This window comes from Marmota monax, unplaced genomic scaffold (genome assembly GCF_021218885.2).
Source record: "Marmota monax isolate L192 unplaced genomic scaffold, Marmota_monax_Labrador192_F-V1.1 WCK01_AAM20220418_F8-fsc01372, whole genome shotgun sequence".
Lineage (NCBI taxonomy): Eukaryota > Metazoa > Chordata > Mammalia > Rodentia > Sciuridae > Marmota > Marmota monax.
Window position 1 is genome coordinate 28,426 of NW_026694747.1, and position 22,039 is coordinate 50,464.

The 22,039-nt window shown below is 45.7% G+C and overlaps 1 protein-coding gene across 1 annotated transcript; it reads right to left on the reverse strand.

Annotated features, from left to right (window-relative positions):
- Positions 1 to 628: 628 nt before the first annotated feature.
- Positions 629 to 21,982, reverse strand: LOC124079140 (PRAME family member 12-like). The gene is made up of 4 exons (XM_046424364.1): positions 21,927 to 21,982; positions 2,868 to 3,164; positions 2,033 to 2,608; positions 629 to 1,178 (listed from the first exon to the last, which is right to left on the reverse strand). Exons 1-4 carry the CDS (start codon positions 21,980 to 21,982, stop codon positions 629 to 631), a joined length of 1,479 nt encoding a protein of 492 aa, XP_046280320.1.
- Positions 21,983 to 22,039: the final 57 nt, after the last annotated feature.

A 22,039-nucleotide genomic window follows, 5' to 3' on the forward strand; every position in this document is an offset into this window, starting at 1 on the left:
TCCCATGCTTCCAAAGGATTTCAAATTAGCAGCCGTGTGTGGTAGCACACACCTGTAGTCCCAGCAGCTTGGGAGACTGAGACAGGGGGATGAAGTTCAAGGCTACCCTCAGCAACTTAATGATGTCCTGGGCAACTTGGAAACTGTCTTAAAAATAGTTGGGGATGTGGCCTAGTTGTTGAGCACCCTTTGATTCAAATCCCACATACACACACAAAAATCATCATAGCAGTGAAAATTTAGTACATTTTTATTATGGAATAATAGAGCCAAAAACCAAGTAGCATAGTAAAATGAAGGCCCTTATACCTATCCTCCTGAAGGCCAACCCTAACCCATTTTTCAGAAATACTGGGGATTAAAGCCAGGGCATTTGACCAGAGCTACATCCCCAGCCCTTATTGTGAGACGGTCTTCCTGAGTTGTCAAGACTGGAATCAACCTTGAAGCCATGTGCACACATGAACCCCATCAGAAATTTATAAGAAGCATTTCTTGAGGTTCTGGAGATCAAACTCACGGCCTCATGCCTGAAGGGCCTACTCTACCTGAGCCTCACCCCCAGGCCAAGAAAGCTAATGTGTTGTGCATGTCAATAATCCCCTGCCTACTGAATTGCCACTGGGTTTCAGGCAATAAAATCTGTATGTTTGAGGTGAAGAACACAATCGTAAGAATAAATCTGGATGTCGTGGACAGGCCTGATGTCCTTCACCAGCTGCATCAGCTCCTTCTGAACCTGGTCAAATTTCATGGGGTTGATCTCAGTCCAAAAACCCCAGAGGATTTCATCAAAGCTCTCCAGAGGGGCAGGGTACTTCGCTTGTTCCAGCGGCAGGCTAGCGGTGTGGCTCAGCACGTTCTTAAGAGCAGTCAGGGGGATTTGGTTCCCACAGAAACTGAAGGTTTTGAGCTGGGAACAGTGACCCAGGGCTGGTGAGATGGCATTTAGCTGGGACTCTGTTATCTCACAAAACTCTAAGACCAGGGTCTCAAGGGTGTGTGCCACCTTCTCCAGCAGGACCCGGAGGGGCTCAGGACTCATATCCTTCATGGAAAAAGAGCTGAGATCCAGACACTTCAGTTGATCAGTGCTCGGACACAGGGACAGATGCTTTAAATCCTTCTCCTTGAGCGGACAACCTCTCAGCGAGAGTGTTTTCAAGGGGGTCTGACTCCTGGAGAGAAAGCAAAGAGTTACTTCTGGAGAATGAAGGCACCACGTGGATATAGTGGGAAATGGTAGGTGAGAACTGTCTAATCCCAAACCCAAGGTCGCCCTGACCTTCTGATGATGGTGGACCCCCAGGACACTGTGGGTTGCAGAATCTGCTCCTACACTCACCCATTTCAGGGTAAGCCTTTCACCACCACTTGAGTGACCAGGTGGGTCCATCATCTCTAAGGCTCCTCCCCTGACTGCCAAGCCGAAGGCCACAGCTCTGGCCACAGGAGGTCAGGGGGAGTCATGTACGAAGGACAATCCCAGGCAAGATGAAGGAAACCAACCAGGGTTATCCACTGGGGAGGCTCACACCCTGTACCCTCCATTCCTGCTCCTCACCCTCCAGTCCAGAATCACCACCTGAGGCTCAGAGCAGCCTTCCCCAGGGGGGCGTTGGGGGCGGCTCCTCTGTTCCCCACTGGAGAGCACAGAGCTTCCCTGTTGCAAGGTGCAGGTGAGGGGGCTTCTCTCCTCCAGCGCCCTCTCCTCTACCCCGTCTCCCACCTCCTTTGCTGGACAGGCCTCCCAGGGAAGGAACCTCACCCACCCTCACTAGCTCCTGTCCCCCCAGCTGGCTTCCCTACATGGTGGCACTTCCCAGACCATGCACCCCGGTTTAGCCCTCTGCTTCTGTGTGGGTGGTGATGAGACCATCCTTCAGGACTGAGCAGGGGACCAGAACCTGAGGTCACTCGGTCACTCTCCAGCATCTCCTTCCCTGACATGGCTAGTGGCCAGGGCACAAGCCCTTTTAATGCTCGGTAAGCAAAAATGGCTTTTGCGGCAATGCACACCCCTCATGCTTACAGGAGGATTTTGTGCAGCGCTCCGTAGAGGAAGAAGACGTTGTTCACGTAGAGCTCGCGGAGTTTGTTCACCTTCCGCAGTTGAAGGCTGAATCTATGGGAATACCACCTGTTTATGGAGCGGCCTGTGAAGACCTGCGGGCTCAAGTCGGAGAGATGGAGGATGCAAAGGTTCTTCATCTCGATCAGGACAAAACAAAAATGTTCCATTATTTCTCGAGTCCAGTGCTGAGCATTCACCTCCAGTTCCCGCACGTAGTACAGTGGCAGAGTCCTCAGGAATTTAGAGAGTTTCAAGTAGAAACCCCCGATCTGCAGCTTCTGGCAGTATATACGGACCACCCCCTTCCTCTCCTCCACCCACTCCCTGAGGCTGCCAAGGAATCTTTGGAAGACTTTGTCCAGATCGAAATCTATGAAGATCTTCAAGCGTGGCCTCGCTGCTCTTTGGCTGCATTTCTCTCTTTCCTTTGGAGACGTGGCCTCTTGTGAGCAGGCACTCACTGGGGCTCTGGACCACTCATTGGGGCTATCTTGATTCACTGCCCGAAAATCGATTGCTTTCAGTTTCCATTTCCTATGGAGAAAATGGGAAGGAGGCTGGAAAAATAGACAAAGACCCGCCGACTTCCAACCTGTGCATTAGACCCCAGTGAACCCCTTGTTCTGGGCGGCTGCTCCTCTGCTCTCCTATTTTTCTCCGTGTCCTTTCTCCTTGAATCCAGCCAGGGACTCTTCCTGTGGAGGGGGCAGGGCAGCCTCCTCCCTGGCACCTCCTGGTCCACCCTTCACCCTGTCCTGCCTCCCCCAGATGTTTCTTCCTGGCTCCCCCTCACCTGGGGTAAATGTTCTGGGAAATCAGCAAGTCTAGCCCATTCAGTAGGGTTTTTAAGGCCTTCACATCTCTTGTCTTCAGCAGGTAGTCCACAGGCAGACAGGCCAAGGGGCAGGACAGCACCATCTTCTTTACCATCTCCATGTGACCCCCCATTAGAGCCTCCTTGTACAACTGCAGGGTAAGCACCCTGGGCAGGTACTCCAGATTGGGAATGGGCAAGGCCTCGTTGCACAGTACATTCTGTATCACCAGGTCCTGGAGTGTGGGTACAGTTCTGATGCTCATCCTGTTGAATCTGCAGGGAACAGAGGCACCCTTTCAGGCCAAGCCTGAAAAACCCCTCCTCAACCAGCTGAGATCCAAATCCTGGTTAGCCACAGCTCTGTGGTGGTGGGGATCAAATCCCCAGTATCCAGGTCCACCTCTGGTCCTCCCAACTCTAAGCCCACTGGTTATCAAGGAGTCTGAAGGCTCACCAGTCTCCCTATGGACAGGTGACTCATCCTCACTTTTGAGATCCTGGGGAGTGAACCAAGGGCTGAATGCATGCCAGGCAAGTGCCTTACCACTGATCCACATCCCAAACCTAAACCTCACTTAGGACCCCCTTAAAGAGAATAGAAATGTCACAGGGCCAATGCCCAGCCTGGTGGCACAAGCCTGTAATTCTAGCAACTTGGGACACTGAGGCAGTAGGACTACAAGTTCAAATCCAGCCTCAGCAACTTAACAAGACCCAAGGCCCTTGTGAGAGACCCAACCAGAATAAATAATTAAAAGGGCTGGAATGTGGCTAAGTGGTAAAGCACCCTGAGTTCAATCCACATTACCAAAAAAATAATTTTTTAAATAATGAGAACCTCAAGTTCAAGGGCAGACTGGGAAACTGAGCAAGATCTTGTCTGAGGCTCAAGATGGGGTTCAGTGGTATCGAGCTTGCCAAGCATGTGAGACCCTGGGTTCAATTCCCTGTACCACACATACACACACAAAACTATATACATATGTGGACTTGCACAGATGTAAATCGAGATATAGCTATAGCTTAGGAGCTGTGCTGAGGGTGGTAGCTCAGTGATATAGGAGGTTACTGAGCCCACATATAGCCTTGGGTGAGATCCCCATTGGACCCCAAAAATGAAAATCAGAACTTTTGGTTGCTGAACTTAGAGGAAGTTTCTTTGGGGTTCCTGGTTTCAGAGGTTCATTCCATGGACAGCCAGCTCCATTGCTCAAGAGGCAGAAGAACATGACCAAACAGAGCCTCAGAAAAGCTGATCAGTACCGGGCAGCCTGGAGGTGGTGGGCACGGTGCCAAGAAACTTTAACAGGGGTTCACGGGATGCTTTCACTATATCCCTTGTGGCTTTGAAACTTACATGTTTCTCCCCCCACCCCCGCATCTTCTTTTCTCTAACCTTCTCTTTCATGATCTCCCTGATCTCCTTCCTAATCCCATTTTCTTGAATCACCTGTATAAAAGCCCCCTGTTCTTGAGGATAGGCAGAAGCACAGGCTTTGGGACACTAGTCCCTGTGTTTCTTCTTTGCTAGCAAAACAATAAACCTTTTTCCTTTTTCTCAATATCTTGTCATTGCTATTGGATCAGCATGGAGGATGGGGACCAAGCCTTTGGTCGCAAAAATATAAGCCCAAAGACACACCCACAGGGACCTATCTCCTCCAGCCACACCTCACCTGCCTAGAGTTTATCACCCAGTATGTAGTCCTATCAAATCCGTTAAATAGATAAATGTACTGATTATGGATCTTATAACCCAATCGTCTCACCCCTTGCATTAACACTTGAACCTTTGGGAGAATACATCCTATCCAAACCGTGACACCAAAATCCAGTAATAAAACATTGATATAAAATGTATACGTCACATACATGTGCACATATTCCTTTGTTTTGCAGTGATGGGGTTTGAACCCAGGTCCTCATACTAGGCAAGTCCTCTAACACTGAGCAACACCCTTACCCTGTTTTAAGCTCTAAATACAAAATGACTAGTAAAACCACAATACACAAATTCCATGAACTGTCATTTAAAGGAATATAGACTACATATGAAAATTGTCAAGACAATTCAAAATCAAATACATAGCTCTCACTTAAAAACGTTGCACTGGGCCAGGCGCAGTGGCACATGCCTGTAATCCCAGCAGCTCGGGAGGCTAAGACAGGAGGATCTTGAAAGCCAGCCTCAGCAAAGGTGAGGCACTAAGCAACTCAGTGAGACCCTGTCTCTAAATAAAATACAAAAATTGGGCTGGGGATGTGGCTCAAATGGTCAAGTGCCCCTGAGTTCAATCTTCGATGCCAAAAAAAAAAAAAAAAAAAAAATTCATTGGGTTCAGTGGTCTGTGCTGCTAACCCCAGCAATTTAGGAGGCTGAGGCAGGAGCATCAAAAGTTTAAGGCCAGTTTTAGCAATTAGGAAGATTCTAGGCAACTTACTTGGGCCCTGTATCAAAAAAAAAAAATGTAAAAGGTGCTGGAGATGTGGCTCATTTGTTAAGCAGCCCTGAGTTCAATCCCCAGTCCACAAAAAGTCAAGTTGCAGGTCAGCCACAGCACCTTAGCAAGATGTTGACCAACTTAGGTAGACCCTGATTCAAAATAAAAAACAGGTCTGTGGAGATGAGGCTCAGTGGTAAAGCATCCTTGGGTTCAATCCCTAAAGAAGCAGCAGCCGCAATGGTGGCAAACTGGGCTGCAGTCACCAGGGTAGACTGGCTGTGGTAGTCAGGGTGGCGCATCCTTAGGGGGGCTGTCACTTACCCTCTCTGCACGTCTGGATGGAACGGTCTGGCTCTCCAAGTGTCAACAGATCCAGGCAGTGACTCTTGGTTCAGGATTCTCTGGAACCTTCTCTGGCTGCTCTGAAGCTTTTATTCCTCCTCTCCAAACCCCTCCCTTCCAAGCTCATATCGGACTAGATTATTGAATCTCATCCAATTAATCCTGGTTGGATTTTCAGCTTATTGATTGGTTTTAGCAGATCTCCAGGCAGGAAGGGGAAGGGATTCTGGGTGGGGTGGAGATCCTCTCAGGGATTTCTTTCACAGAGCTTCATTCACAGGGTCACCCTCAGTTCTGAGCATGAGACACCAAAGGACTTCATCTGATATTGACTCAGAGAAACCCCTGAAAGCTCATTGTTCAGGGGTCCGTGGCCACACTGATATTGTGAACCTGTTCTAGAGTTAAAACCTCTTAGGTGTGATGGCTCACTTCTTTAATCCCATCTATGCCAGCAGCCCCAGAGGCTGAAGGAGGGCAATCCCTAAAGCAAGGAGCTCCAGGCTAGCCTGGTCAGCAGGGTGAGAACCCATCTCAGAAACAAAGACAAAAATGCTTTATGAAGCCGGGCGTGGCAGCACACACCTCTAATCCCAGTAGCTCTGGAGGCTGAGGCAGGAGGATTGCAAGTTCAAGGCTGGCCTCAGCAATTTAGGGAGGCACTGAGCAACTCAACAAGACCCTGTCTCAAAATAAAATACAAAAAGTGGCTCAGTAGAAAAGAAATTGGAAAGGAGTTGCTAGAGACACAACAGAGACTCCTAAAACCTCTCAGTACCCTTGAGGACAGGGAGGGAGAAGCAGTCTTTTGTTCCCTTACAAGGTAAAGGATGTTTCAGGGGGATCAGCTCAGCATACTGGCTTGAGAATAGTGTCACCAAATATGAGCTGGGACCTGAGACCAGAGAGCAGCTTCGACTACCAGCCCTGGGAAGGCCACTTTTCCATGTCTGAAGCCACTGAGGGTGGAAGCTGTGGGTACCTCTCAGGATGTTGGGGAGCAAGAAATGTAGGTCAAAGTGTGGGTCCCTCTCATCATGGCAGCCACCACCTGGAGCCTTTCAGTGTCAGGGTTCTTCCTACAGGGACATTTCCCAGGCAATGCTGAGCCCCACACAGTGTCAGGGTCCTTTATCCTATAAAAGCAAAGTCTAAGGAACAATGACATTTTAACGAGTGTTAGATAATAGCGAGGCATGCTGGTACAGGTCTGTAGTCTGAGAAACTGGGGAGGCTGAGGCAGGAGGATTGCAAGTTTGAGCCTGCCTCAGCACTTGAATTTAGTAAGACCATCGGCAGCATATCAAGTTCGTGTTTAAAAATGAAAAGGACTGGGGAAGCCAGGCACAGTGGCGCACGCCTATGATCTCAGTGGATCAGGAGGCTGAGACAGGAGGATCTTGAGTTCAAAGCCAGCCTCAGCAATAGTGAGGCACTCTTAGCAATCAGTGGGACCATATCTCTAAATAAGATACCAAAATAGTGCTGGGGATGTGGCTCAGTGGTCGAGTGCCCCTGAGTTCAATCCCCAGTACCAAAAAATAAATTAAAAAAATCAATAATAGGGATAGGGAAGAAGCTCAGTGGAACAGTGCTTGCCCAGCATGTGTAAAACCTTGGGTTCAATCCCTGGTACCAAAAAAACAAACAAACAAACAAACAAAAACCTGCTCGCAAAATTACTTTTTTTTTTTTAATGTATCCTGGGGATTGAACCCAGGGGTGTTTACCAATGAGCCATGTTCCCAGTTCTTTTTATTTTTTATTTTGAGACAGGGTCTCGGAACGTTGCTTAGGGTCTTGCTAAATCGCTGGGGCTGGCCTTGAACCTATGATCCTCCTGCCTCAGTCTTCTAAGAAGCTGGGATTATAGGTGTGTGATATCATGCCTGGCTTTGTCTCATAAGTTTTGACCAACATCATGAGTATTTTGAGCTGTGAGTATAGCTCAGTGGTAGAGCACGTGCTTAGCATCTGTGCTGTCCTGGTTTTGATCCCCCGTACCTCCCCCAAAGCCATATAACTTTATGATATATTCTGTGATAGAATTCTGTGGATTGTGAGGGCTACTCTTAAAAACTGATGACCACTCTTGTGTTGCCCAGACTCGGAGAGCAGCAGCCCTCTGGTCCTCCACACTCATTTTGGAACACAGTTTCCTGGGAACATTTAGTCTCCTACCCCATTTATGTACAGATTACCTATTGCAGGGGAATAATTGAAGAACATGGAAAAAGAACTCATTCTGTGTGTGTGTGTGTTTGTGTGTGTGTGTGTGTGTGTGTGTGTTTTATTAGAGTTTAATCTAGCGGTGCTCTACCACTAAACTACATTCATAGCCTTTTTTATTTTTAATTTTGAGACAGTCTAACTTGTCCAGGCTGGCCTCAAACCTGCCATCCTCCTGCCTCAGCCTCCCAAGTCACTAGGATTATAGGTATGTGCCACTGTGCCCGACCAACAAACTACTCTTTTTACCATGTCTTCCTCACTCAGAAATATTTAAGGTTTATTTTAACTAGATTAACTTGTTTCATGAAGCCTTATCAGATGGAATAAAACTAAGTCCGGTATTTAAGTCATGTTTCACTTGATTCTAGATGTAAAGATAATTTAAAATTAAAAATAATTTCTGAAAAGTCATCTTTCTGGAATCATTAAAAATGGTGCACATGTGTACGGACACATTCAAGTAATTCAATTATTATTAAGTTTAATTTGTTTCGAGATAGGGGCCTCACACTGTTGCTCAGGCTGGCAGTGTTCTTGGAACCCCCCTGCTGGGCCTCGGGGGAGCAAATTATAGGACTGGGCTACCATGCCTGACTTCAGTTTCATGTTATACCCCTTCCTCCCTCCCTCCTTTTCTCCCTTCTTCCCTCCCTCCCTCCCTTCCTCCCTTCCCTCCCTCCCTCCCTTCCTCCTTCCTTCCTTCCTTTCATTCTTTTTTGTTTTCTGTTATTTGTTTTTATTTTTCTTACTGGGCATTGAATCCACAGGTGCTGTACCACTGAGATACATCCCCAGCCCTTTTCTTGTTTGTTTTTTGTTTTCTTTTGAACAGAGTTTTCCTAAATTGCTGACTTTGAATTTGCAATTCTCCTGCCTTGGTCTCCCAGTTTACTGGGATTAGAGATGTGCACCACTGCATCAGTCTCTATTTGAAAATATGGGATGGACACAAAGTAGCCACATTAAATTATACAGGAGCATAACAGGGGTTCACTTGATGCTTTGACTATATAGCCCTTGGGGCTTTGAAACCTACATGTTTGTTTTTTTTTTCCCTAAGCTTCTCCCTGACCTTCTTCTTCCTGATCTCTCCTCCTTAATCTCCTTTTCTCTGAATCACCTCTATCCCCTACCCCTTTCCTGTGAATAGGTAAAATCACAGCAATAAATCTTCTTTTTCATTTTTCTCAAGACCTTATCTTTGTTATTAGATTGGTGTCCAGGGAGAGGACTGCGACTGGGGGATATCAAGTTTGAGGACAGCCTGGGCAATTTAGGGAGACCCTGTCTCACAACAACAATTTTGTTTTTAAAGCCTGGGCATAGAGAGATCAATGGTGGAGCACTCCTGGATTGGATCCCCAGCACTGTAAACCAAATAAACAACAACAACAAAAAAATAAAACAAAACTAGAAAACCTCCATTGCTTTAAGAAAAGCAGAAGTGTGAAAACCCTTACACCTTTAATTCCCTTTAACTACAGGAAAAAGAGGTGTCTAGGGTATGGAAGTATGAGACTTCATCTTTTAATCCCTAAAAAGTGTCTTGAAGTAGTCTGGGGTTAACCAATCAGTGATTTTTCTCTTGCTCCACCTCTTGCCCCTCCTTACAGAGAAAATAAGTTTGAAACTGTCAATCTACTTCAAGCTCTGCTCTTGCTGCCTTTGGGGGTTTTTGTGATACTGGTTTTTGGTGGAACCTAGGGGTGCTCTACCTCTGAGCTATATCCCCAATCCTTTTTAATTTTATTTGAGAAAAGCTGTCACTAAGTTGCCCAGGCTGGCTTTGAGTGTGTGATCCTCCTGCCTCAGCCTCTAAAAGTGGTCCAGACTACAGGGAGGTGTGCACCATCAGGCCCAGTTTTCTGTTTTATTTTGCAGTGAGCAACTCCTCTACCATAGAGCTACATCCTCACCCAATGTGGGTATTTTCTTTTAATCTAATGAATACTCTTTTCTTGTTTCAGGAAAGAACATTCCTAAAGCCATAATGTTCAATATTAAAATCTAATGCATTTACAAGATAAAAAAGTTTATTCGAGTAAAAAGCAATCCATGAACTGGGGAACTCCACATTGGAAGACATTCCCTGGCCAGGTGCGATGGCACACGCTCGTAATCCCAGCAACTGGGGAAGTTGAGCAGGAGGATCACAGCCTGGGCAATTTAGCAAGGCCCTAAGCAACTTAGTGAGAGCCTGTCTCAAAATAAAACAAAAAGGGCTGGGAAGGTAGCAGAGTGGTCAAGCCCCTGGGTTCAATCCATAATATCAAAAAAGAAAAAAATATATCCAAAATAAATACAACTTTATAATTTTTTTTAAAAAAATGACATGATTTAACCAACTAATAAATCAATGGTGGAGGCCTGCTTATCTGATCAAAACCTCGTGTTTGTTCTTCAAGGTGTTTAAATTTGGGGTGATGCCAGGCATGGTGGCACACGCCTGTTTTCACAGAGACAGGAGAGGCTGAGGCAAGAGGATCACAACTTCATGGGCAGCCTCAGTAACTTAATGAGGCCCTCAGCAACTTAGCAAGACCCTGTCTTAAAATAAAAAATAAAAGCTGAGCATGGTGGCACACACCTGTAATCCCAGCGGCTCAGGGAGCTGAGGCAGGAGGATCGTGGGTTCAACGCCATCTTTAGCAACAGCAAGGATGCTGTTGAGCTAAGGAACTCAGAGAGACCCTGTCTCTAAATAAAAAACAAAATAGGGCTGGGGATGTGGTTCAGCTGTTGAATGCCCCTGAGTTCAATTCCTGGTATAAAAAATAAATAAATAAAATAAAATATAAAATAAAATTGAGGGTAGTAGTGCTTGCTTTGTTAACAGGAAAACATCACTTTTCATCCATTAGGGTACAAGTTTCTTTCTGTTGAATAGAATAAAATAAAAGAAAGCAAGAACTACTATGAGCCCAAATTATTCACCTCAGATCACACTGCTGGAAGAGCATCCAAAGTATTATTAAAATGCTCAGGGGACCTGGGCGGAGCTCAGGAACTATGGGTCCTTATCACAATTTATGTCCTGAATGAACTACAGAAAATACCTGGGTGCTCCGGTCGGCCTCTGGGGCTGGCATCCACTTTACTGCCAGTTCTGGGAATCACTGGTGCACCCCAGTCCCCGGGCAACCCATGTGGGACCTTCCCAGAGCCAGCCCACATTGTCCACCAGAGGCATAGGCACAGTGGTGTCCTGCCAGGTGGCACAGAGCTCCTGCTGCACGTTCCTTGGAAGCATTTATTTTCTCTGCAGAGCCGCAGCCTCTGCTGCTCCTGCTGTTTCCCCCTGGATCTGCCTTTTTTAAATTGATTTTGTAGCATTTCAGTCAGTTGTGCATATTTAACCTGAGTTATAAAGAAATATTGGTCAATTGTACCTTGAGGTACAGACTCTTGTAATCCCAGCAGACTCTCTAAATAAGCTAACATTATGAACAATTTTTGAAAATATTGAGGGAACGTCTAGTTCATTTATTTTATTATTTTTTAATTCTATTTTGTTACACACAATGGCAGAATGCAGTCATTCCACATTACACATATAGAGTGCAATTTTTCAAGACACTGATTGTACACAGAGTATTTTCTCACCTGTTGGCAGCAGGTCCACCCTGGCCCCTGGAGCCCTACCTCCACTAGTTTGTTCTGCATGCCAGTGTGGCCAGCTCACAAGGCCATGGCGAACTTGCGGTTTTTCTGTTCCTGCTTGTCCGTCTGAGACATATGTATCCCACGGGAATGCCTTGACCTTTTCTGGTCTGATGGACTTATTGTTAAGGGAGGTTTCAGTACCTGACAATAATAGATGTTGAAACTAAATTTCTCCCCCCTCCCTCCTGCTTTTGGGTAGTTTTCCACTTCTGCTGCTTGGGGTATAAAAAAAGGTGTGTTAACAATAAAGATTATTGACTCCTGGATGAAGAACCTTGGTGTCCTGTGTGTCTTTTAACCTCGCCGTCTCTCGCCGGACTCGGCTCCCTTGGCCGGACGTGGCACTCACAATTCGTGTCTTATACACATACTTGGGGTAGTGGTGTCTGACTCATCCCACCATCATTCCTACCCCCTGGCCCCCTCCCCCCGCCCTCCCCTTCCCGCCTTCTTTTTAAGACCAATGTCTTTCCGCAGTGGACTCCTCTGTCTTCACACACAGGGTGCCATGTCCCCAGATGCTGAGATCACGATGGCTTCCCCTGTGCAGCTCATCTAGATCTCCCTCGCAAGTTTCGCCCTCGTTAGGGAAGATGGAAGACTTCAGTTGAGAACATTCTGGAAGCAGGGCAAGCAGGAGGCATGCTCAGGTACATTGAATATCAAACATTTTAGCAAACAGAAAGAAAGAAAGGAAAAAACCCTCCCCAACCAGGGGTACTGGCTCTAAGTACTAAAACAGTGAGAAAGGTCTATGATAATTGCTCCCTACAGTCTCCAGCCTTCTCTCACATATTCACTTCTGTTTGAGCTTTTAAAAAACAACTTAATAAAATACAATATAAGAACAAATTGGTTTCATCTTTGTTTGGTTCTGATTGGTTGTTTGCACTACCGGGGACTGAACCCCATGGTGTTCTAACACCGAGTCACATCCCCAGCTCTTCTCAGTTTTTATTTTGAGACAAGATCTCACTGAGTTGCCCAAATTGGCCTGTTTTTTTTTTTTTTTTTTGCAGTGGTGCAGGACTACTGATGATGAAACTCAGGGGAACTCAGCCACTGAGCCACATCCCCAGCCCTATTTAGTATTTTATTTAGAGACAGGGTCTCACTGAGTTGCTTAGTGTCTCACTTTTATTGAGGCTGGCTTTGAACTCTGGATTCTCCTGCCCTAGCCTCTGAAGCTGGGATTATAGACATTCACCACCAAGACCCACACAAACCATTGTTTATTTATTTATTTTTGGTACTGGAGTTTGAGCCCAGGGCCTTTACCACTGAGCTACATCCCTAGCCCTTTTTATTTTGAGACAGGGTCTCACTAAGTTGCTGAGAGCCTTGATAAATTATTGAGGTAATGATGATCGTTTTTATGATCCTCCTGCCTCAGCCTCCCAAATTGTTGGAATTATAGGCATAAGACACAGCACCTGGCAAAAACTGTTTTTAACATATATTATATAATAGTAACTACTTTTTAAAACTCTATGATAACTAGATTCATTTATTTACTTACTTCTGGTACTGGCATTTGAAACCAAGCTTTTTTAGTTTGGCTCTGCCTCCCCAGCCCCCACCCTTATTTTTCTTCTTTTATTTTAATTGGCTTTTTAAAAATAAATGACAGTAGAATGCATTACCACTCTTATTACACATATAGAGCACAATTTTTCATATCTCTGGTTGTATATAAATTATGTTCACGCCAATTCGTGTCTTCATACATGTACTTTGGATAATGATGTCCATCACATTCCACCATCCTTGCTAATCCCCTGCCACCTCCCTTCCCCTCCCACCCCTCTGTCCTATGTAGAGTTCATCTATTCCTCCCAAGCTCCCCCTCCCTACCCCATTATGAGTGCCTCACCTTATATCACAGAAAACACTAGAATGCTATTTGTTTTTTGGGGATTTTGTAACTTCACTTAGTATTATCTTCTCCAATGCCGTCCACTTACCTGCTAATGCCATGATTTTATTCTCTTTTATTGCTGAGTAAAATTTTGTTCTGTATATAGGCCACTTTTTTAAAACTCATTCCTGCTCGAATGCTGAGGCCTGAAGCCCTGTGTGGGGTCACAGCGCTGGTGATTTCTGTGGATAGCAGCTGTTTAGGAGTCCTCAAATGTTATGCTCGAATTCAGGACCCCCAAAAGACCACCAGAGACCCAAGATCGATGTAAACAGCAAAGAGTAACATGATTAGCACATTCACTGGCGGGAACAAGTTGGGTAAGGGTGATTGGTCAGTACAAAAGGGGTATTCATTTGAAATGATTGGTTTAAGCCAAAAGGGGTATACGTGCTGAACTAAATGGTTTCCCAACATGTTATCAACCACCATAAATTACTGGGAGGGTCATCTGGCATCCCAGGTATTTCCCTGTCTCATGCTGATTGGTGGTTGCTAGGGGGTTGCTATGGGTCCTCACCTAGCCTGACTGAGTCAGGGACACCTGGTGCAGCAGATTGCTCCTGTTATTTGTAGATAAACAACTTAGCAGGGTGGGAATGTGCCTAGGAATGCTCTGTGGGTTTTTCCAAGGACAAAGGTGATGTCCCTTCCTTGGACAGGCTTTGCTCTGAGGTAGAGGCTGGTTTTTCACAAACACTCTCTGAGATGCAGTATTCCAACTAGGTGAGATCTGGATCATGGACCAACACAGAATGCTGCCTCCCTCTGGCCTGCCATCTTCATTCTCCCCACCCTTTTTAAATGCTGGTGATGGAACCCAGTGATGCTTTACCACTTAACTTCCTCCCCAATCCTTTCATTTATTTTGAGACAAGTTCTGGCCAAATTGCTAGGGCCATGATAAATTGGTGAGGTCAGCCTTGAATTTTCAGTCCTCCTTCCTCAGCCTCCGATGTGGCCAGTGTTATAGGTATCTGCCACCACACTTGGCTCTGGCACTGTTTTTTCCCCTAAGCCACAGAGAGAGGTTTATTTGGTAAAGTAGGTACAAATTCTAGGGAGAATGGTGCAATTTCAAGGAAGATGCCTTTGGGGTAAAGCAAGGAATACTCACTCAAGGCAGAGTGCAGCCTATCTCCAGAGGGAGAGAACATCTCTGGCACTAGTTTTATTTATCACTAAAGAAGAAAGCTGAGGTTCAAGCATTAAATCTTTAACTCGTGTTAGTTCTGGGGAAAGTGGTGAGTTAGGGGGCTTTCAGATTCCAGAAGAATCTTCAGATTCACATTTGGATTTATTGTTGGGAGCCTGCCAGCCCTGAAACAAGCCTGAGGGTCACAGTGTAGGTTTCTGGTATTAGCAGAACTTCTTAAGTCAAGTTCATGGTTTTGTTTGTTTTTCTGACTTTGAGGTCTGGGTAAATTTGCCTCCGACAGTAGGCAAGGTGGCTCCCCCCTGTAACCCCAGCAACTCAGAGAAGCTGGCAGGAGATGGCAAGATCCAGGCTAGCCTCAGCAGCTTAATGAGACCCTGTCTCAGAATAAAAAAGAAAAGATAAAAAGGGCAGAGATGTAGCTTGGTGACAGAGAACTCCTGAGTTCAATCCTTTGTACAGGGGGAAAGGAAGGAAGGGAGGAAATGAGGGAGAGAGGGAGGGAAGGAATAAGAAAGGGAGGGGGGAGGAAAAGGAAGGAGAAAAAAGGAGGAAAAAAGAAAGAAATAGAGGGTAGGGGAGGAGAAAGGAAGGAAGGAAGGGGAAGAAGAAATTGCCTCTGGCTGTATACAGACCAAGACCAGGCAAGATTGGTTAGGGGTGAAAATTCATCAGGATGCAAGATTGGTTTAACTTTGGAATAAACCTGGAGTGCAAATCTCCTTTCATATTTGAATAACAATTTCATTGATTAACCACATCAATGGAATAAAGCAAAAAAAAAAAAGAAAGAAATAAGAATCATCTCAATTGACACAGGGAGAAATATTTGTGTGCCAGGTATGATGGTGCATTCCTGTTAACCCCAGCTACAGGAGACTGAGGCAGGAGGACCACAGGTTCAAAATCAGCCTCAGCCACTTAGTGAGACCCTGTCTCAAAATAAAACATAAAAGGGCTGGGGACATGGCTCAGTGGTTAAGTGCACCTGGATTAAATCCCAAGTACCTATCCACCATGCAAAACATATATGGGAGATTCAGAGAGAGAAGGGAAGGCTAAGAAGGTCCCCTAGGCAGGAATGAATCGGTGGCTGGGGTGGGGGTGGAGACCGAGAAAGGTTTTTCTTTCTTTTCATTTTCTTCCTTGTTTTCAATGGAAACTTGTTTCTAAATTGGCAAAAATGATCTATGAGAGAAGATGAAACAAGATTCAAGAGAGATGGAGCTAAAAATAGGGAGAAGACATTGAGAAGCCAACAGGTACCCATGCTTGGTACAGGATGAAGGGCAAGGCCAGGGAAGGTGTCTGCATTACTGGACTTTTTACAGGGAGAATGTGGTTGTGCATTACGTGGGGAAAGAACGTAAGAAAACCGAGTGAAGGATGCCCACGTGGGCCCTTACGATTGCTGGACTTTCACACACACATGCACACACACATACACTCACACACACACACACTCACATATGCACTCACGTAGTGACCATAGCCTCAGGTTCCATGGTCAGCTCCAAGGGAGATGGAGACACAGCCCCTGCCCTTCAAGGGGCAGCTCCATCTATCAGCTGAGATTGTCCAGTAAACAGCTGGAAAACATCCTTAGCCCATGATCCAGCCTGGAACTCCAGGTATTCACCACATGAGTGAAGCTGCCCCAGGGGTCAGGTTGGGATCCCAGCTGCTCTGTTCAGTGGCACAAGATGTCCTGCAGTTGGGGAATGGAGACACACACAGTGGTCCACACAGCTGTGAAAAGGTGCAGGGAACCTGAAGTGCAGTCACCAGGGAGGGAAGCCAACGGAGGGCGGTGTACTGTAGACATCCCTGAAGACACAAAACCAGGGGCACAGGAGAAAGCCCAGTGGTTGCCAGGTTTGGGTGGGAGAGAGGGCTGAACAGCTGGAGCACCCAGGGGCTGTAAGCTGCGAATTATTCTGCGTGACACTATAATGGTGGATACAATGTCATTGGGCATTTCTAACCCTGGAAGTGTAGACTCTAGAACCAGAGTCAACTACGGACTTTGTATAACACTGATGTGTCACAGTAGAGGTATATTGCCAGATCCGTGGGACCCCAATAGACTTCCAGGAGCTGAATCTGATACAATAACACAAGAGTCTTTATTGCAAACTCAAGCCCGGACTCACAACCGTTTCCAATGCAGCGGTCCCAGGGAGTGAGTCCTGGTCCTTTGTTCAGTGAGATTTTATAGGTTTTGGGGGATACTCTATGTGTCACAACGTCACACAGCAAATCATCATACACCGCAGGAAAATCAAACAACTCTTAACATTGATTAGCACAATCACTGGTGGGAACAAGTGAATCTTAGTTCAAGAGGGGGATTCCTTTGAACTGATTGGTTTAATCCATGAGGGGTGTATGTGCTAAACTACATGGTTTCCCAACATGTTATCAACCACCAAGACTACTGGGGGGTCATCTGGCATTCCAGGTATTTTCCCTGTCTCATGCTGATTGGTGGTTGCTAGGGGGTTGCTATGGGTCCTCACCTAGCCTGACTGAGTCAGGGACACCTGGTGCTGCAGATCTCTCCTGTTATTTGCAGACAAACAACTCAGCAGGGTGGGTATATGCCTAGGAGTGCTCTGTGGGTTTTTTCAAGGACAAGGGTCATGCCCCCTCCCTCTGGACAAGCCTTGAGGTAGAAGCTGTTTTCAAAAATGGAGTCACATCAGTTTCTCAGAGGCATGAATTGTAGCATATGTACCACTCTGGTGTGAGATGCTGGTCCTGGGGGAGGCTGAGTAGGCAGAGGGACTTGGGAAGCGTGGAGCTTCTGCTCAGTTTTGCTGTGGTTTTAAAACTACTCTAAAACAAAACATACAAACAAACAAAATCCAGTCTATGTTAAAAACAAAACAACAGCAACAACAACAACAAAAAAAACATAAGGGTAGGCTTCCAGATCTAATGTTGGTTTCTCCTTCTGTTTACCAGGGAGTCCTTGCTTCCCAGAATGCAGAAGTATAACACCAGAGAGGCACTTTGAGCCAAGGGGAGGGGGGACAGAGGAAGGTGATGAGCCCAGCCTAATTCCATCTTAAGATTGGGAGCCATCTCCTCACAAAGACATGAAAAGTCCATTTCTGTTTTACTATAAATTACTGCGATTTCTAAACTTGCTTGGAATGCCTGGAACTCCCCCAGGCCTGGCTTTCCATGACCAGATAACAACCCTCTCTGAAACCTTAGCGGGACCTAATAAATTCTGGCGTTGGGATCTAAATTTACTCCCTAACTTGAAATGTTGAGCCATGTAGATCATTAACCTACTACCTACCTTTGTCTTATGCTTGTCAAAATCTTGAAATCTGTATGTTTCAAGACCCCCCCTTTTGCAACTTTTTGTGCTATAAAACCTTGTTCTTAGAGAGTTGGCGGACTGTCCTCTAACCTATGGGTTTCAGGAGAGAGCCCAGGCCGGCCAGAATACAAGCTTGCTTTAATTTGATTTAAAATTGGAGTCTGGGTCTTCTTTGCATCGTGGTTTAATAGAAGGCTTTATTAAAGGACAGCAGAAATAACTTCCCCCCAGAGAAAGAAGGGGACCCGAAAGGCGGAATCTGTGGAAGGGGGGTCTCCCCTTTTTTATAGCTAAGGTCTTCTTTTAGTCCTCCCACACCCCTGTCCTTTGTTCCCTCCATTCTGTAGTGGTGGGGGATGCAGGTGGGAAGGCCAATGGTGGGAAATAGGTGGAGGGATGGGCCAGAGAGGAGCAAGGGGAGGAGTGATCTGGGCAGGAAGGGCCTGGGGTGGTTTGATTAGCACCTCCCTGTTTGCTGGGAGCTACCTCCTGAACAGTTCTCTGGGATGCACCCCAGGCCTTGGAGACATTAACATTCAATAACCCAAGTCTTGTTCAGGTTTCCCAAACTAAGATTGGATGCCCTCTTCTTCCCTTCTCACTATGGTCTCCATTTTCTATATCGAACTTGATATTTGACCCGATTTACCTAACTACACTAACTACCTGTCCTTAAAATCTGGCTTCCTTCTCCTCCTCCTCCTTCCTCTACTTCCCCTTCCTCCTTCCTCCTCCTTGCTGAGGGCCATTGCTAAGTAAGAATGACACATGGCATGACCCAGGTCATTTGCAGTGTCATTGCATGTAAGGTGACCTTGCTCAAGGACCAGGGCGGATCCGGGTTTAGGGCGGATTAGGGTTTAGGGCGTTCCCAGTTTAGGACAATCCGGGTTTAGGGCGGTTCCAGGTTTAAGGCATATCCCGCTGCCTCAGGCACGCCCGTTCCTTGAGTTCTCCTTGAGTTCTCCTGAGATTCAGAGAGTATTTGGGATTTTGCCCAGAATGTGATTTGGGCCCAGAATGTGAATTCCCCCAGAACGTGTGTAGAGTGCCGGTGTGAGTTCAGGAATAAAGAGTTGCTCTTTGAATCTACAAGGCTGTGGTGGCTCGTGATTTTGTGCCCAGCCAGACTGTGGCACCTCCTCTTCTTTCTTTTCTTCTGGTAATGGGAATTGAACACTGGGGCACTTTAATCTGAGCCACATCCCCAGTCCCCTCCTTTTGAGAATTGAAACTGGGGCCATTTTACCTTTGAACCACATCCCCTGTCGACCGTCTCTGCCCTGTTTTTGTTGTTCTTTGTTTTAAACTTAAGACAGATTCTCACTAAGTTGTTCAAGGCCTTGCCATATTGGGGAGGTTGACTTTGAACTTGCGATCCTCCTGCCTCAGCCTCTGGAGTTGCTGGGAAGACAGGCATGAGCCACCATGCCCAGCTAACATTTTACTATACTGAATACTTATTTAAAGAAAGAAATCTCACTCATTTAAGTCTAAAATTAATTTTTTAAGTCTTTGTTTGCTTTGAGAGAGCAAATCAAGATAGGCATTTATTTTAAATATCCTATTGTAGGGGCTGGGGATGTGGCTCAATCGGTAGCGCGCTCGCCTGGCATGCATGCGGCCTGGGTCCGATCCTCAGCACCACATACAAACAAAGATGTTGTGTCCGCCAAAAACTGAAAAATAAATATTAAAAAATTCTCTCTCTCTCTCTCTCTCTCTCTCTCTGTTAAAAAAAATGAAAAAAAAAATCCTACTGTAGTATTTGAAAGGACTTCTTATGGTTTGGATCTAGAAATGTTCCCCTGAAAGCTCACGTTTTGAAAAAAAACCGTGATCCCCAGTGCAGCAAGGTCAGAGGTGGGGCTTAGGCAGTGAGGGCTGTAACCCCTCAGTGTTTAATCTACTGGAGGAGCTAACAATTTGAGTGGGTTACTGAGCTGTAACTGTAAGGGAGGGGGCGTGCTTGGAGCAGGTAGGTCACTAGGCGGCTGGCCCCTGGGGGTTGTGTCTTGTTGCTGACCTCTTTCTTGCTTCCTCTGCTTCCACGTTTCCAGGAGCTGAGCAGCTCTGCTCCACCAGGCCCTTGGGCCATGTTCTGCCTCACTCAGGGGCCAGGACAGTGGAGCTGGCTCACCCTGGCTGACGCTCTCCAGCTGGGAGCCAAAAGAAATCTTCTGCCTTGTTTTTCTTTCCCCCTGGGACTGAAGATTGAACCCAGGGGTTCCTCTGCCATTGAGCGACTCCCCAGTCCATTTTTATTTTATTTTTTAAATTTTGAGACAGGATTTCACTCAGGTGCCAAGCTGGCCTGGAACTTGTGATCCTCCTGCCTCAAACTCCTGGGTTCACAGGTGGGCACTTTCATGCCCATTTAATTTTTTTTTTTTTTTTTTTTTTTTTTTTTTGTGGTGGAGATCCAGGGATTCAACTCAGGGGCACTCAGCCACTGAGTCACATCTACAGCCCTATTTTGTATTTTAGAGACAGGGTCTCACTGAGTTGCTTAGTGCCTCAATTTTACTGAGGCTGCTTTGAAGTAGCGATCCTCCTGTTTTAGCCTCCTGAACCTCTGGGATTACAGGTATGTGCTACCCTGCCCAGCTCTGTTTTAAGTTGTTTATGTCAGGCATTTGGGTTACAATAACAAAAAGCTAACCCAGTACTAAACTTTCCTTACAGTTTTGAAATCAATTAATATGCACATTATATAAAAAATCAGCACAAATATTTATACTCAAACATCATTTTACAGTACTGGGTTTTGAAATATACCACTCAAAAATACTCAATGGTAGTTATGCTTATAAAAACTCATGCCACCACTTCTGAGCTACCAGCAGGTGGCGTGTGAAATCTACTACTTGGAAAACTTTATCTTGAGATCACTGCAGGTAAACAATGCTCCCCAAATCCACACTCTTCTGGATGCTGAATGCTAATTTTCCTTAAAACTTTATTTTTTTTATTCCTTTTTGGTACTGGGGACTGAACCCAAGGATAGTTAATCACTGAGCCACATCCCTAGCCCTCTGTAATTTTTATTTTGAGACAAGGTCTTGCTAAATTGCTTAGGGCCTCACTGAGTTGCTGAGACTGGACCTGAACTTTGAATCCTCCTGCCTCAGCTTCCTGAGCTGCCGGGATTACAGTCATGTGTCACCATGCCCAGTCCATTTATGCATCTTTCATTCATTTTTGTGGTCCAGGGGAATGAACCCAGAGGCTCTCTACTACTGATCTATATCCCCAGCCCTTTAATTTTTACTCATAAACAAATTTTTTAAATTTTTTTCTTTAGATTTAAGAGCACCATCTCCAAGTGTATACACAATATGATTATGACTTGGCACAGTTTTTAAAGGTGAAAAGGCGAGTTGCCAGTTCAGTAATAAAAGATCTGGTACATAAAAGGAGCTGTATTCTACCTGCTACAGACTGCATTTTACACCTCCAGTTAGGATGGAAGCGAGCCACAAGGAGGGAATACCCACCCAAATTAATACTGAAAAGAACTAATATCACTTCTTATAATGCTTATAATTGCTTCGCCTGGAATTAGAATATAACTAAGGACAACTAACATAGTGCATCAAACAATAGAATAACCATTTTGCTGACATTCCATAAAATCGTCAGTTTTAAGCTCAGTTCAGAGGCTATATATATATATATACTAGACCTAGTAAAGTGCCTCCATTCATAAAACGACACACCCAAGATTAGAGATAATTTCATACCGACGCGCATCTAAAATAGGTCGACGTATACAGTAAATAAACAGCGTCTCTCGGCTGCCATATTCAATTAGTGAAATACACATCCAGCCTTCTTCGCAGTCCTGGATGTGTGCAAACTAGAAACACAGTCCCCCTCATCCATCATCCTCCAAAAAAAAAAAAAAAAAATCAGCGTCTAGTCTCAATCTGCTTGACAGAAGTACTCCGCACAGCGGACTTCACGACGTTCCAGGTTGAGCCTGTGCTGACAGCTCCGCATCTCCCCAATGAACAGGGAAAGACCTTTCGCAGAACAAAACGGAGGGCAGGCAGCGAA